Source organism: Coturnix japonica, chromosome 9 (assembly GCF_054131305.1).
Source record: "Coturnix japonica strain WE chromosome 9, WE-NBRP24, whole genome shotgun sequence".
Classification (NCBI taxonomy): Eukaryota; Metazoa; Chordata; class Aves; order Galliformes; family Phasianidae; genus Coturnix; species Coturnix japonica.
Window position 1 is genome coordinate 3,241,639 of NC_140671.1, and position 14,252 is coordinate 3,255,890.

A 14,252-nucleotide genomic window follows, 5' to 3' on the forward strand; every position below is an offset into this window, starting at 1 on the left:
ATTATAGGAGACTGAGCAGTTACTAATATGATAACCATCATCATCATCATATGAACGTACCCACTCTGCTGCCGCCAGATCCTTCATCTTCGTTGTGAAAGCCACCGCAAACCTGGTGAAATGGACATAAATAGCTGGGATCAACTGCTTCAAGTGTTTAAACATAACAAACACGGAAGTATTTCAGAAAAGAAAGTGTATAAGAAGAGCAGAGCTTATAAAAATACCAATAGGTGGAGAGACAGAAAGCAGGATTTCTATTTGCTCTTAACCAGAAAACATTGGTAAAACAAATGACCATTCTTCAGGCTCTAAGTGGATTTACAACTTAGAACTCTCATGCAGTTAAAGTGATGATTTTCTTATAATGAGAGAAAATAATGGGAACATCCTATAGTTTATTTATATCAATACACACAGCTGCAATCTACATAAATCATATCACTGAAGTATGAGTAAGCAAACAAGGGTGTACCTGAATAACTTCATGGGTAGGATTTTTTCACCTGGGAGGTAGAAGAAAACTGCTCCCAAGTCTATTTCCACTTTTTCCTTATGTCTGTTTACTATGGCTCATCCTGACTTTTACTGATGTGTCTTTGAGAAACATTCAGTACACTGTCATCCCACACAACAGAAGAGTTATTTAAGAGACTACTTAAAAGCAGCATTGATATCTACAGTCCTCCTTTTTAGGCATCTCATTATAGAAAGATTTCAGCCACAGAAGTCCGATATCTAAGCATACCAAATAAACCAGTTACTCTTATTGGGAGCTTGATGTCATACCCAGAAGTCATATGAGATACTCTTATGGAGTCAGATTTAATAAAGAATCTTTGTTCATATTGAACTTCAAGGCAACTTTTAAGATGTGAATAAGTATAAACACATATTTTATGCTTTAAATGTTCTTAACTGGAACTTCAGTATTAACTGGAACCAAAGACAGTTCATTCTTGAGGACTATCTGTCCCATAGAATACACAAGTTTGAATGTCTCCTTCATATGAGACATAACTTGTCTTGACTAGATTCTTTTTTTAAATCACCTTTAAAAATAATGAATATAAATCATAAGTTATCAAATAAAATACATAAGATTCCATGCTTCTGTTTCACGGTATTAATGTAACACTTCCATTCGCAGATATCTCTAGAGTACCACAAATGCAAGAGGTGAAGCACACTGCTAAGTCACAACCAGAACAGTGCTTTCCCACTGGAGATGTTATGTTACAATTTGGAGCACCCATTAGAAGTCACATAAATGCTGAATTATAACTCCTGCTTTGTTTGTTGTAGGCAGACTTACTCCCATACATTTGTTTTGTAGTATCTGCTTTATGGTATTACGATGCGTTCTACATATATAACACGACAGCTCTATGGTTATTGAAGCCCTTGCAAATGCTTGTTTTCTCAAGTTGCATCTGCTTCCTTTCTAGTTTTTGCAATTATACTTTCAATACATTACGTTAACAAGCAAGAAAAACTGTTGCTCCCAGGTCTACAAAATACTATTCAATAGATTTAAATACCCGAAAGGAGTACAGTCACCATTTAGAGGAATTTGATTAAAAATGAAACACTCATTATAAAGCTAGAGTGCTCAATACTTTGTTTTATGGAACGTGGTGGTATATTGTACTGGACAAGTAATCTACAATTCATAGTGCTTTTTGTTTAGAACCCTGCAATCAATAAAGAAGAAAAAAAAAATCAATTTTTCTTTTAATAACTATGCAATGAATAATACCAGTGATAATACCGGGGAAGAGATCCATTCAGTATAACTTCTGGAAAACTGAATTACTTCTAATGCAGTGGAGTAATGAACTGCATAGAGCATGTGCTGATGCATTCTGAAACATGAGGAAATCCAAAACTATACCTCAAGTACCTCAATTAATTACCATTAAAAAAAAAAAAGGCAGAACAGAAAAAATCAGTATGGTTTTTTATAAGCTACATGAGCTATACTGGTGACAGATCATGTTTAAAACACAGAACTGGATCACAAAGGACACTCACACACTCTCTTTTTTAGATAACTTATTAATTTTCAGTGCTGAAATCTGATGTTCTCATTGTAACCGCTGTATTAAATGACTTTCTTCTCTTCCCTAAGAACTATTTAAAGAATACTTTTTAATTATAGGACAACAAAAGAGTATAAGCACATTGTTTTAAATGAGGCCATAAGGTGATTTTCAACTGCAAGTCCCATTAAGACATAAGAACATGCCCTAATGAGTTTTCAATGTGCAAGATTAAGTGCTGTCTTTGAAGCCTGTTTACCTACTACATTTTTCAAGTCACTATAGACAGAGCAGCATATTGATGCCAGCAGTAAGTTAGCTAATAACAGCGAGAATATACTGCAGTATTAGCAAAGATAAAACCACAAGATATAAGCCTGTTGCAGACACCGAACACATTTCCTTATTGCTAACATGAGCTAAAATCCATACCGCCATATCTGAACCAATGCAGTTATCTTTGCGAGAAGCTGTGATGAATAGAGATGATATCCTGGGCAGCCTTTGTTCAGCAATGTATTTAAGCCCCATTGGAGTAAGTATGCAAAGAGCAAGTCAGCAGAAGCTCAGACACAACACAGCTGCATGCAGCTGAGTGACCTGCTGTAGCAGATTAGTGCCACCAAAATAACATCTCTGTTGACTTTCCGTATTAAGACAGTAGAAAAATAAACCAGATCAGTTAGTGAGTTAAAGCTGCTCAGAAAGCAGTCCTGGCACACAGAAAGGACAGGAATGCAAGTAAAGTCATCCTATCATCAGTAAGCAATTAATTGGGCTACATATGAAGAGACAGTGTGTCTTGATGAGACTTAATCCATCTATTTATTTTTTTTCCCCATTCAAAATGTTACATTCATTTTACTTCAGTTTCAAACAAGAAAAGGGACTATTGCCTCACCACAGCTATGATCAAATACCATTAAAATCAACTCACCTCTGGACCAAGCAGAAGGAATATTTCTTTTCAGGGGGATGCCAAAACAGTGAGAAATGCTGTAAAATCCCCTCTGTCAGTGGTTTTCTCTGATTTCTGATCAGTTCTTGAACTCTACTTGATGACTAAACTGACATAACACTGGAATTTTCCCAGACTTTAAAACCCCCTGTACATATTTCACTTCCCAATTCACCAAAAAAGCAGAGAGAATTTGTGTAAAGATTTTTTTCCATCTCTGCTTCTTTGTTAAGGCATTTGGAAAAAGGATCACATTAGCAGGAAAAAAAAGAACAAAAGCTCTCTATACTTCAGTCAGCTGCTTTTCACTCAAGCACACTGTCAGCACATCAAGTGCAAGGCCTCTGAAAACAAGTTTGACTCTGGGATGCAACCAGATAAACATCACTTATTTTTAGTTGTCTGCTTCTCAAACTGAGGAGCATTTTTATCTGTGTGTACAGTTTTGTACAAAATACCAAATTATTGTACAAAGTACCAAAATAGTTTTGGTAAGAATTTATAATGTGATTGCATACAACATTTGTATCCAATATAAACATTAAATAAACCACAGGCAAGCCACTACAGTTCACAGTTACAATAACCATCAAAGACTGTCTTTATAATGCCTACATACGAAGTAGATATGCTGCCAAGTCACAAGTTAAGTATTCTTGCTATTCTTCTCATTTTTACCTGCCTTAGAATTTTATACCTTCCTCACATGCATAGTTATACTATTCTAGAAAACAGATATGATTCAGTGGACAAAGCACAGAACTGGTAAACAAAGCACAAAATTCATTACTTTTAATGGGATTTGAGTTATTTTGAAAAGTCGCAGCCAAAGATGCCAAGCCTGATCGCTACTTCTGCCAAATCTTAGGTGGACAAATACAGTGAATGACTGTAGCAGAGGAAACATAAAAAGAAAACAGTGCATACAGACTATGTTTTTATGAAGAAACTGTATCATAAAGCTGTAATGACTAGATTGAGCCCACAGTGCTATCAAGTTGCTTATTGTTTGTCCATTGGTTTACATATCTCCTAGCTACTCCAAGCATTTATGGAAGAGTTCCTACAAAATCATCCTTTAAAATATGTAATTTCCTATCACAAACCTTCCACACAGATTTTACCTGGCTTCTCTTAGCACTGCTCCCATTACCCGATGTTTCTCTTCACTTCTGATGTCTTCATTTATATCTGTTCCTCCAAAGATGATTCCAAAAGGAATTCTGCTACCTGCAAAACAGTGACCAAGGTGAGAAGGGTGTATTAAGAGTGAGAAAGGTATATTGACAATACCGCATTACATATATAAGCAAATGGCTTTGAAATTGAAATGTGCAGAAACTTGTTTCTTTATGGTTTTGGCACTGACGAGAAACATACAATAACAGCGCATCAGTCTGTTATGTAGCTATGAGATTTTCTTTGGCTTTGTCCATATTTAATAAAGCAATCAATTACTTTCTACATTTGGCAGCCCACCAAACAGCATGTATATTACAAATGGTATTCACATTTTAATAAGATACAGTACCTCAAAGCTGGGTTCATTCTACACATCTAGCCTCTGCCAATCAATCACTGCCCTCTCATGCACACCAGTATAATGGTTTGGGTGGCCAATGTTATGCTACTGAATTTGTATGTGGAGCCATACCATCAGAAATAGTCACCCACTTAAATAAGGCAGAATATGTGAAACTTCGCCTTAACCATCGTTTTGCTTGATTCCATCCCAAAAGATGGATCTGAGTTTATAAGTGGTTGCTCCAACAACTTCTGTGATGGCCCAAGTTCTGGAAGGTGCTGTAGGATGCCCAGAGCTCAGAACAGCAAGAGCAGAAGAATGCATGCTTGACTGTGTGCAAGATTTTATCAACACACAAAGTTTTAGAGCATGAAAGCACAGATAACCCAGCAGCGCGTGCACCATGTTAAAAACCTAGTTTTGATACATGGCATCAGAACAAATCAATATGACCACACGATAGCATAGCACCTCTCTGCTAAAAGCAGTAAGCCTTACATGGACAAGGCCAAAGACAGTGAAAATACAAAAGCCAATAGTAATTTAAGATTCCTTTCTAATAGCATTTGTTGTCCTGGTGTCAGGTTCCTTTTAGTGACTGACAAGTTACCAGAAACGTTCTTTCCTTAAACTCATTAAGGCTGTAGTCAATAATGTTTACTGTTGATTGTTTTCAGCGCTGAAAACTATTAAGTGGTCAGTTTTCCACCACATTAAGCGAACATGTAACAACCTGAGGGTGGCTAATTACTACATGGAGAACATGGTTTTAAACTCTAAACAAATGGCACTCCAGCAAGAGAAGCCCTAATAGATAAGGTAGCAGCGATCACCACACAGCATTATTTCAGTATTTGTATTCTTGGATCCCTACTGAAATCAGAGCTCCATTATAACAAAAGATATACAGGCACGCTAGAAATAATAACTCAGGCTTTACGAAAGCTTACCAGCACAAATTGCCTGGGGACCACTGAAGTCTAAAACCTAGAACCATGCGCCTTACACTGAGATGTGATGAAACTATCAGATGATGTACCTTTGTTCAAGCAAATAGATTCAGACAATGGGAATGTGATCTCAAAAATGGATTTACACTTGCAACTTCAGTAGATGACAGCGTAATTTTGAAGCTGGTGCTTCAAGTATGTCATTAGCAACAGACTAAAATTTTGTTCTATCTGGCCAGTTCCTACAGAACACCCTATTATGTGTCAGATAACATCCTGCCTCCTAGAGTTTAGTTGGCATGAACAACAACTGCAAGTTACTTCATGTACCCAAAAAACTCTGACTCATTTTTCAACCGAAAAATCAGATTAACCTCCCTGCTCTTCCCAGTTTGACCTGAGCTACACTTAGCCAAGCTGCTGTCCTCTGGAAAAGCACGTTTCCTTAAACTATCTTAATGTTAATATGATGCTCTTATCTTAATGTAGTTTAAGTACTTAATTGTAAAACGCATTATGTGCTTTAAAAGTACATTTATTTAGATCTCCCTCAGAAAAAGACTTTCAGTGTTTCTGAATACTTGTTGAAGTGGACAAATAGAAATAACTACAATATGTGTGGGTTTATGCGTGTTTTGTCTTTTGTAACAGTCTGCACTTATTTTCTTCTTTTTCAGTGCATTTTAGGAGGTACTTTTAATGCAAAAGAGGAAGAGAATTACCTTGCAGATGTCTGCCTCCTTTATAAAGATGAATGGCCAGGGCTGCATCAAATTGATCTGCAGAGGTTAGATTTGCTATTTCAGTCAGACTTTCACACCTGGAAGCATCTTTGAGAACGCAGATGTGACCTGCATCATGCAGATGACTCCTTCATTATAAAAACAGATAGAGCAAGAGAAAAATAAATAAATAAAATGAATGTTGCAGGCATTCAATTACTTAATGTTTTCCCTTAGTTTTTGTTCCTGTGTTAACTGTCTTTACTGTAACTTTGTTCAGGTGACCACAAAGCTAAAGCAAGGGGTTCTTCTGGAAAATCTTCACCACTGTATTGTAGCCCATACCTACTTTAAGATCCAAGCCCATGAATACCAACCCGCCTCTGGGAATCAGTGGGAAGTAAACGCTGACCAGCACCTCTTCTGACTCATCATCTGCTCAATATGCTAAAAAGATTCCATGGAGAGTGAAAGCCTTGGTCTTGGATATTCACAGCCCCTCGTTCTGGAGAAAGGCCCCAACAAGTACAACCAGCTAAATAATACTGTTAGAAATACCGAACGTGCAAATATTGTTTGCAGGAACAACAAAAAAAAAAAAAAGAAGGCATAAATAAAGCTGGAGAGTTGAAAATGTGTTCCTCCTTTCTTTGACTGTGGGCATGTCTCCTGCCTTGGTTTACCCCATTTGTTAAACAGTCACAGGATAATTGAAGTTAAAAAAAAATAAAAATAAAAAAATAAAAAAATGAAAACACCAAAGTAATTACACGGAAACTTTCAGTCTTTAGAAAAAAAGTCTCAGTTGTTCCAAAAACTTTCACACACAAACCACCTATCTTGGTGCCAGCTCACCCATTCATCTTCATTTACAGCAGTTCCTCCTATTAAAAAATTGATTCAAATAGTGCTGATGGATTGCAGGGAGCTCTGCTTTCAGCATTTCCATGAGCTTTGCCTCAGACTTTCCTTCTATGTGCTCATAATTCCTCCCACAGAAACCAGACCCACTTATCAGTTTCCAGTGCCATCAGTCAAAAAACAGGAGCAAATCCATGTTTTGATAGGAACTGGCACACCTCATCTGCTGAAATGGAGATAACATCACTTCAAACAACTAACATTGATGTTTTAAGTATTATTAAATACCACAAGGATGTTTACTCTGTATTACATATAGTTCCAGCTGATTTTTTCCTCACATAATATTAATTGTTCTGGCATTAAAATCTTGCTAACTCATTAGCATCATGGGTAATGTTTCCTTTCTTGATCATTTCATATCCACCCAAAGAAAGGCATTTTCTGCTGTGCTGAGGAACTTCTGCAGGCCAGAAATTGGTGCTAAAAATGCTGTAAAATATCGTGAGGTCTCGAAAGGAATGCATTAGCACTACATCACACAGAGCTCCATCAGCACAACATATGGTGCTGTATTTCTTCCCTATTCTAAAAAGAAACTCATTTTGCTTTTAACTTCACCGTTTGAAACCAGCCCAAGGAATTATAACAAGCACTAATAAATAACAAAAAGCAACCACAGCTAAGCTCTTATTTGCACTGTTGAGCAATTATTTACTTCCACTGTCCTGTGAACTTGCACCAAGCACCTGCTTGACATGTGAAAGAGGCTCTCCAGTTGTATCTCAATAACAACGCCTAAACCTTGCAGCTGTGGAAGGAAAAACACTGGGGCAAGTAGCTGGGATGCTGGTGCATGCATTCCCAAAGTTCACAGCCGTTCATTAAATAGCCTAAAAGGTGCTATTTCCCCCTTCGGTGTTCCAATTACCATAAATCACTATCACACACAAGCAGTATGTCCACGTATTATAACTAATTTGAGAATATCTCTCTTATGACAACAGGAATCAAGAAACAATGCTAAGAATTGTGATCTAAATGTCTTTGTTTTTTTTCTCACCTACCAGGAATGAGACTTTCCTCCACTGCTCCAAACCACACAGCTGAATGACAGCCAGCTGCTTCTGCTGTGAGCAGAGGGGGACTCCCTCGTGTGCTCCAATGCTCAGAAACTGGGGATTGCCTCTATTGCTTCTTTTTGTGGTTTTTTTGCCTACACAAAATGACTCAGGAGTACGTAAGAAATTTACATGCGGCTTAAGAAGGAAAAATTATGTAATCATTCCTAGATTAATCTGAATTCCCAGATGTGAAGAGACCTTCATCCCATAAACATACCACTGTGTTCAATACGATTAGTCATAAGCTCCAAATTATGCATATATGGAAACGTATGCATACAGCAGCAGCGTTACAGTGTAGTGTTTCAGTACTGAAATGTACAGTGCTGTTTTTCTATGGCTTTAGATGATTTTTCATCTCTATAAGCAAAAAGTAAATAAGAGAGCAGACTGTGATTTTCACACACATTCTGTTATCAAGGAACACGATAAGAGGGTGCTGCAAAGGTATTGCAGGGCATTTTTTTTTTGCAAGGCTGGTCTGTCTATGAAGTCACAGATGTCCCTGAACAAAGCCAAGACATAAGAGGATCACCACCCCTATATTTTCTCCTCCTAGAACTGCATATTCATGTTATTTCACCACCTCATAAACAAATAACATCCGCATGGAAAATAAAAATGAACAGAAAATGTCAAATTTCAAGGCTACATTTTTCCTCTATCACAGTTCTGAAAGCAGCAAATAGATTTCCAATCACCTTATACCCCAGTATACCCCAGATTTTACCCTGCTTTATCATACCTTCCTCCAATACTGAAGGACTCACAGACTTGGAAGAGAATTTCTTAGAGCAGATTGTAACAGTCACAGCTTACCCTCTGATATTTATTTACATCTAAACACCACTTAAGTATTTCCCAGCTTCGCCAAATTTCATATTGAGAGAAGTCACCTGGTTCTTATTTATTTATTTTTAATAATGGGAGGTAATGGATACATAACTGACACATAGATGCATAAGTGCTCTGGATCTAGCAGTGTGCAGAGGGATATTGCTACAAGTTACCATCTCCGACACATTTTTCACTCTGTTGAAGACTTCTATAGAAAAACAGTTTTTTCTAACATACTTACAAAATATCAGGCCATGCTTTACACCATTTCTTTTTTTCTTTCCTATATTATTGATCACTATTTCTCACTTCTCCTGGCTCAGAAAGCCTCCCAACCCTGCTTTGTGACTTGGGTTCGGGGTCTCAGAAACACTTCTGCAGCTCCAAACACAGCATGGCTGGAGCTAAGCTACAGGCAACTTAGAAGTGTGCTTGCTCATAACATCAGTGGTTTTCAAACCTGTTTTATTTTCTTCCATCACCTTCTCAGAAACATTTATGTTCTCATTTCCTGATACTTGAATGGAATTACTTAAAGACTTGAAACCCTTCTCATCTTTTCAGTTTCCTTTGTAAATTGTTCTGGGCTTTTTCACTGTTGTTTTGTTGTGTTTGGGTTTTTTTTTAATGCCATTAAAGTAAAATATTCTTTGTTTTACTTCTCACTCAAGCTTCTCCTTTAAACAACGCAGGCAATTTATGCTGGCTGGAAGGAAGCATGAATAAAATTCACTGTAGGAACAGAAATAAAAATGAGGCTGATACTGCTTCAGCCCTGAAGTCCTTTGGAAGGCCAAAATAACTCTGCAGGATTTAATCCTGTCTTATAAATGGGTCCAGCAATGGAAAACATTTGCGGACATAGTACAGGGCAGAAGAACAGCAGCCCAACCAATGGCTTTTGCTTTGCCTTTTATTCTCTACTCATTGCTCAGATTTTTCAAAGTGATTAAAGATTATGCAGACCAATACAAATAAAGCTCACAGCACCTCTATCATAGCACTTGTTTTAGTGAACTGACTTCTGGCCAAATTAGATTCCGGTATCTTTGTCACCAGCTACTTTAAACTCAGGAAATAAATATATGATTTATGAAAATATGAAGCATTTACAGAAATAGCTGTAATAACATACACACAGTAGCCCCAGTGATATTAAGCCATAAAATTAATCTATGCTGGCAAGTGCCCAACCCAGAGGCAACATCATTGTTTCATGTATACACAACTGAAAGTTGGGCACAGTACAATATGAAATAAAAAAGGAAGATTGAACAAATAAATTCAGACACACGCACACAGACACAACCAAAGCCAAATATTAATCTGAATATACATTCTCTGCAGCATACACGTTACTACACAAAGGTTATGCATATGAACCTGACTTCAGGCATGGCAAATTAGAGAGAGAAGCAACACACCCAAGCACCTAACCATACACAATGATACTTTTAAGAGGCACAAAGTCTTAATAAAACCCAAGTTAAGTAAAAGTATCTGTGAAAGATGGTTTTACTGGCTTAGATCTTGTACTATGTGCTGGTGGACGGGATGACCTCGGAGGTCTTTTCCAACCTTGGTGATACTATGGTTCTGCTGGTAGCTGTCACTTAGCAGCCTTATAGACAGGAAGCCAGATTTAATTGATAGCTGGTACTCTTTACTCTGTTTCCCAATTAGATTTCTTTTCCTAAATGGACTTCATTATATTATTACTATAAACAAAATTTATGTCAAGCGATAAGATAGCAACTGAACACGACATAAACTACTAATCTCAACAACAACCTCTGTTTCTAAAGAAACCTTTAATCCATCTTCATTTTGAAAACCAATTAAATCAACCTTTCCTTCACAACTTTCTGCCTGAAAGTCCATGACAAAGTGGCACCCATTTTGTGCAAGGCACAACTGAGAGCACTAAGATGCTAAAGCAAGTTGGGATACTCTGCACAGATCCATCTATATAGCTGCAAATGATTGCACTAACGTGGTAATATGTTCAACCACCTGTCAGCCGAGCTGTTCTATCTCAGCAAACCTACACCCTCTTGCACGTTAGCTCAGGCCACCATACTGGAGTCACACACAGCTGGGGGTGATTAACCAACATCACTGGTTACTACCAGTCTGACAAAGGCACCTTACTAAGTCACTGAGTCTCAGTGCAACATATAACCAGCTTTGTTTTATCCGGTGAGAGGAAAAGATAAGAGTAAAGTGAATCATCAAATTACTGAGATAGGAAAACACCACTCTGCTCACCCATGGCCATCAGTGCCACGTCTGCACAGTTATTGACCATCTCCAACACTGTGACCCAACCGCATCCCTGTGCAGCTCATGCCAGAGCTGACTGCTCTGAGAAGAATTTTAACCTAATATCTAACCTGATGAAGAATGTTGAGTTATTAGTGTATTTTAGGCCCTTAGAAGAGCGAGATGCTGCACTAGGATGGCTACATGGACCTGATGAAGAATGTTAATAGTGTATTTTAGGCCCTTGGAGGAGCGAGGTGCTGTGCTAGGATGGTTACATGGACTCTTTGTTTCAGGCTCCGCAGCTGCTGCTGCATCTCACACAGACTTTGCAGCTGATAGTGAGCACTTCCAAACCAGCAGCCCTTAGGAAACCCACCACCATTGACCAAACAGCAGCAGAAAGCTCCAGCAACCAGGTGACGAGGGCACCTTTGTGAGCTACGATCACCCTGCAGCATGACCTGCCCTAGGCTGAATACAGCCGTATTCATTCATTTTTTCCAGTGTGGTCCCCCATCACGCTATGAAACAACAAGCAGCCCTCGCACGCTGCGAGCCCCCTATCTCCTATGGGCGGCAGCTCTGCGGGGCCGCAGCCATCCATCCACGCGGCTTAGGTGAGACACAACGCCGCCGTGCGCCGCAGCGGGCAATGAATGGCGGCCGGGCTGGGCCACCCTGCGGCGGAGGAGACCCGACCCGATCTCCCCCCGATCTCGCTCCGGGCCGCATGCACTTACTGTATTCTGGCCGCCGTGGTCGCGTTGCCGGTCTGCGCTCGTAGGCACGCTATCAGGAGCAGCCTCATAGCGGCATTTCCTTCCGCTCGCCGTACCGAGGGGCCGTGCCGCGGTCGATGTCTGCCTGCGAGGCTCCTCACCTGCCGGCGGCACGGGCACGGACTCGCGGAACCCACGCGGAGCTGGGGCCGCACACCTGCATCAGCCCCGCCCGGCTCAGAGCCCCGCGGGAGCCGGCAGAGCTGCCCCAATAGCAGCACGCCCTGTGCGGGGTGGTGTCACTGCTGCTCTGTCTGCAGGGCCCCCGGGGTCAGAGAGCACGATGATTATCGGGAAGGGCAAAAGCCAAGGAGAGCTACGGTCTCAGCTACAGCAAGCAGTCCAACCAGCCTGGTTGTAAGTGCTTTCCAGGTATGTGGCATCCACAGCATCTTTGTGCTGCCTCACCACCTTGTGAGTGAAGAATTTCTCCCTTAAACCCACTGTTTTTAATCTAAAATACCCACCCCCAATAGAATTTCTCCCCTTCTTTCCTGTGGGCATCCTTTAAGTACAGGAATGTGTCCTGTGGGCATCCTTTAAGTACAGGAATGTGACTATGGGGTCTCCCCAGAGCCTTCTTCTGTCTAAATAAACTCCAACTTTCTCAACTTTTCTTTAGAGAAGCACTCCAGCCCTTGAATCATCTTTGCCTTCAGGGAATCATGGGATGGTTTGGGCTGGAAGGAAACTCAAAGATCACCCTGTTCCAACCCACTGCTGTGGGCAGTGCTGCTCAGCTGGGCACTAAATCAGGCTCCATCCAACCTGGCCTCAAACACCCCCAAGAAAGGGGCAAAGAAAGTGCTCAGGACCAAGAAAACCACATCCCAAACTATCAAGCAAGCACTCCAGACAATCCCCAGTAACCAGAAACAGCGAGCAGCCAGGTTGGGAAGCAGGCAGTAACACTGTGGGATCCTATTGGGAAACCAGACTCAGACTGGATTCTGTACCTTGTAAATATACTGACAGCACATGCAGGATCTCTGTCACTGTGAGGTAGATAAGAAAAAATGCTTGACCTAAGAGGAAGCTCACTATTTTGCTTGCATGTTTATAACCTGGACTGCTTCCCTGATGTAATTTACCACGGGGCCACACTGATGCATGTTACCCCATGCAGAATGGGTTAATTTACAGTAGCTCACCAAGAGATCTCTGTTAAGCTGGCTGTGTGTTCCTCATTGCCCTTTGACATGATGTATAACCACCTAAGAGAGCAAACACATTTACTGAGTCATTCCTATGGCATATGTTATTTACAAAGGCCCATCATTAAATGAAAGCATGTGCTTTTACAAGCATCACTTGCTCAATTACCAACGCTGCTCCAGAAGTTTTAACTCATACCTACACACTGGGTTCAACTACACAATGTTGAATCAATCCAGCCATGGGAAGCAGCTTTCCCACTTGGTGCTGGTCAGAATTGCAGCTCTAAGTTCCAGTGCTGGAAACAGTAACATATTTCAATGGCTTTAGTCCGGTAAATGTGATGGTAGAACAAAAGCATATTTCAGTGTTCCATTTAAAGCCCAAAAGGTCATTCTCAGCCTGAGCTATCACACAAGACAACGTTCAAACCTATATTCTCTGCTTCAGCCTCCACCCTAATGACTCCTTTACCTTGAAGCATCTCAACGAGAGCTGCAAGGTAGAACTGTGATAGAAAAGAAGCCGACACGTATCCAAAGGTACGACTGGACCAGATGGGACTCAATCACAGAATGACCCGGGTTGGAAGGGACCTCAAGGATCACGTAGTTCCAACCCCCCTGCCTGGCAGGGCCACCAAACATACACCTTTACTAGATCAGGTTGCCCATGGCCCCGTCCAACCTGGCCTTGAACACCTCCAAGTTCGGGGCATCCACAACCTCCCTGTGCAGCCTGTTCCAGGGCCTAACCACTCTCCTAGTAAAGAACTTCCCCCTAACATCCAACCTAAATCTTCCCTCTTTTAACTTAAAACCATTTCCCCGTGTCCTGCTATTATCAGCCCTTTCCAAGAGTTTACTCCCCTCCTGGGAGTAAGTCCCCTTCAGGTACTGAAAGGCTGCAATGAGGCCACCCCACAACCTTCTCTTCTCTAGGCTGATCCTGTACTGAGGATCAAAGCGGAACCCACTCCCCTCATTGGGCAGCGTAAGAGAGACCAGCTCCGCCCCTTCCTGGGCCTGCCCCTC

General features: G+C 40.5%; 1 protein-coding gene across 1 annotated transcript in view; it reads right to left on the minus strand.

The window, feature by feature from the left end:
• The window catches only part of GLT1D1 (glycosyltransferase 1 domain containing 1), a 34,384-nt gene extending 21,876 nt beyond the window's left edge, over positions 1-12,508 (minus strand). Inside the window, exons 1-4 of the mRNA XM_015878380.3 lie at positions 12,025-12,508; positions 6,198-6,346; positions 4,125-4,230; positions 61-112 (exon numbers count right to left, since the gene is read on the minus strand). Coding sequence (XP_015733866.1) covers positions 61-112; positions 4,125-4,230; positions 6,198-6,346; positions 12,025-12,092 — 375 coding nt within the window. The 5' untranslated portion in view covers positions 12,093-12,508. The remainder of the gene's footprint in view (positions 1-60; positions 113-4,124; positions 4,231-6,197; positions 6,347-12,024) is intronic.
• Positions 12,509-14,252: the final 1,744 nt, after the last annotated feature.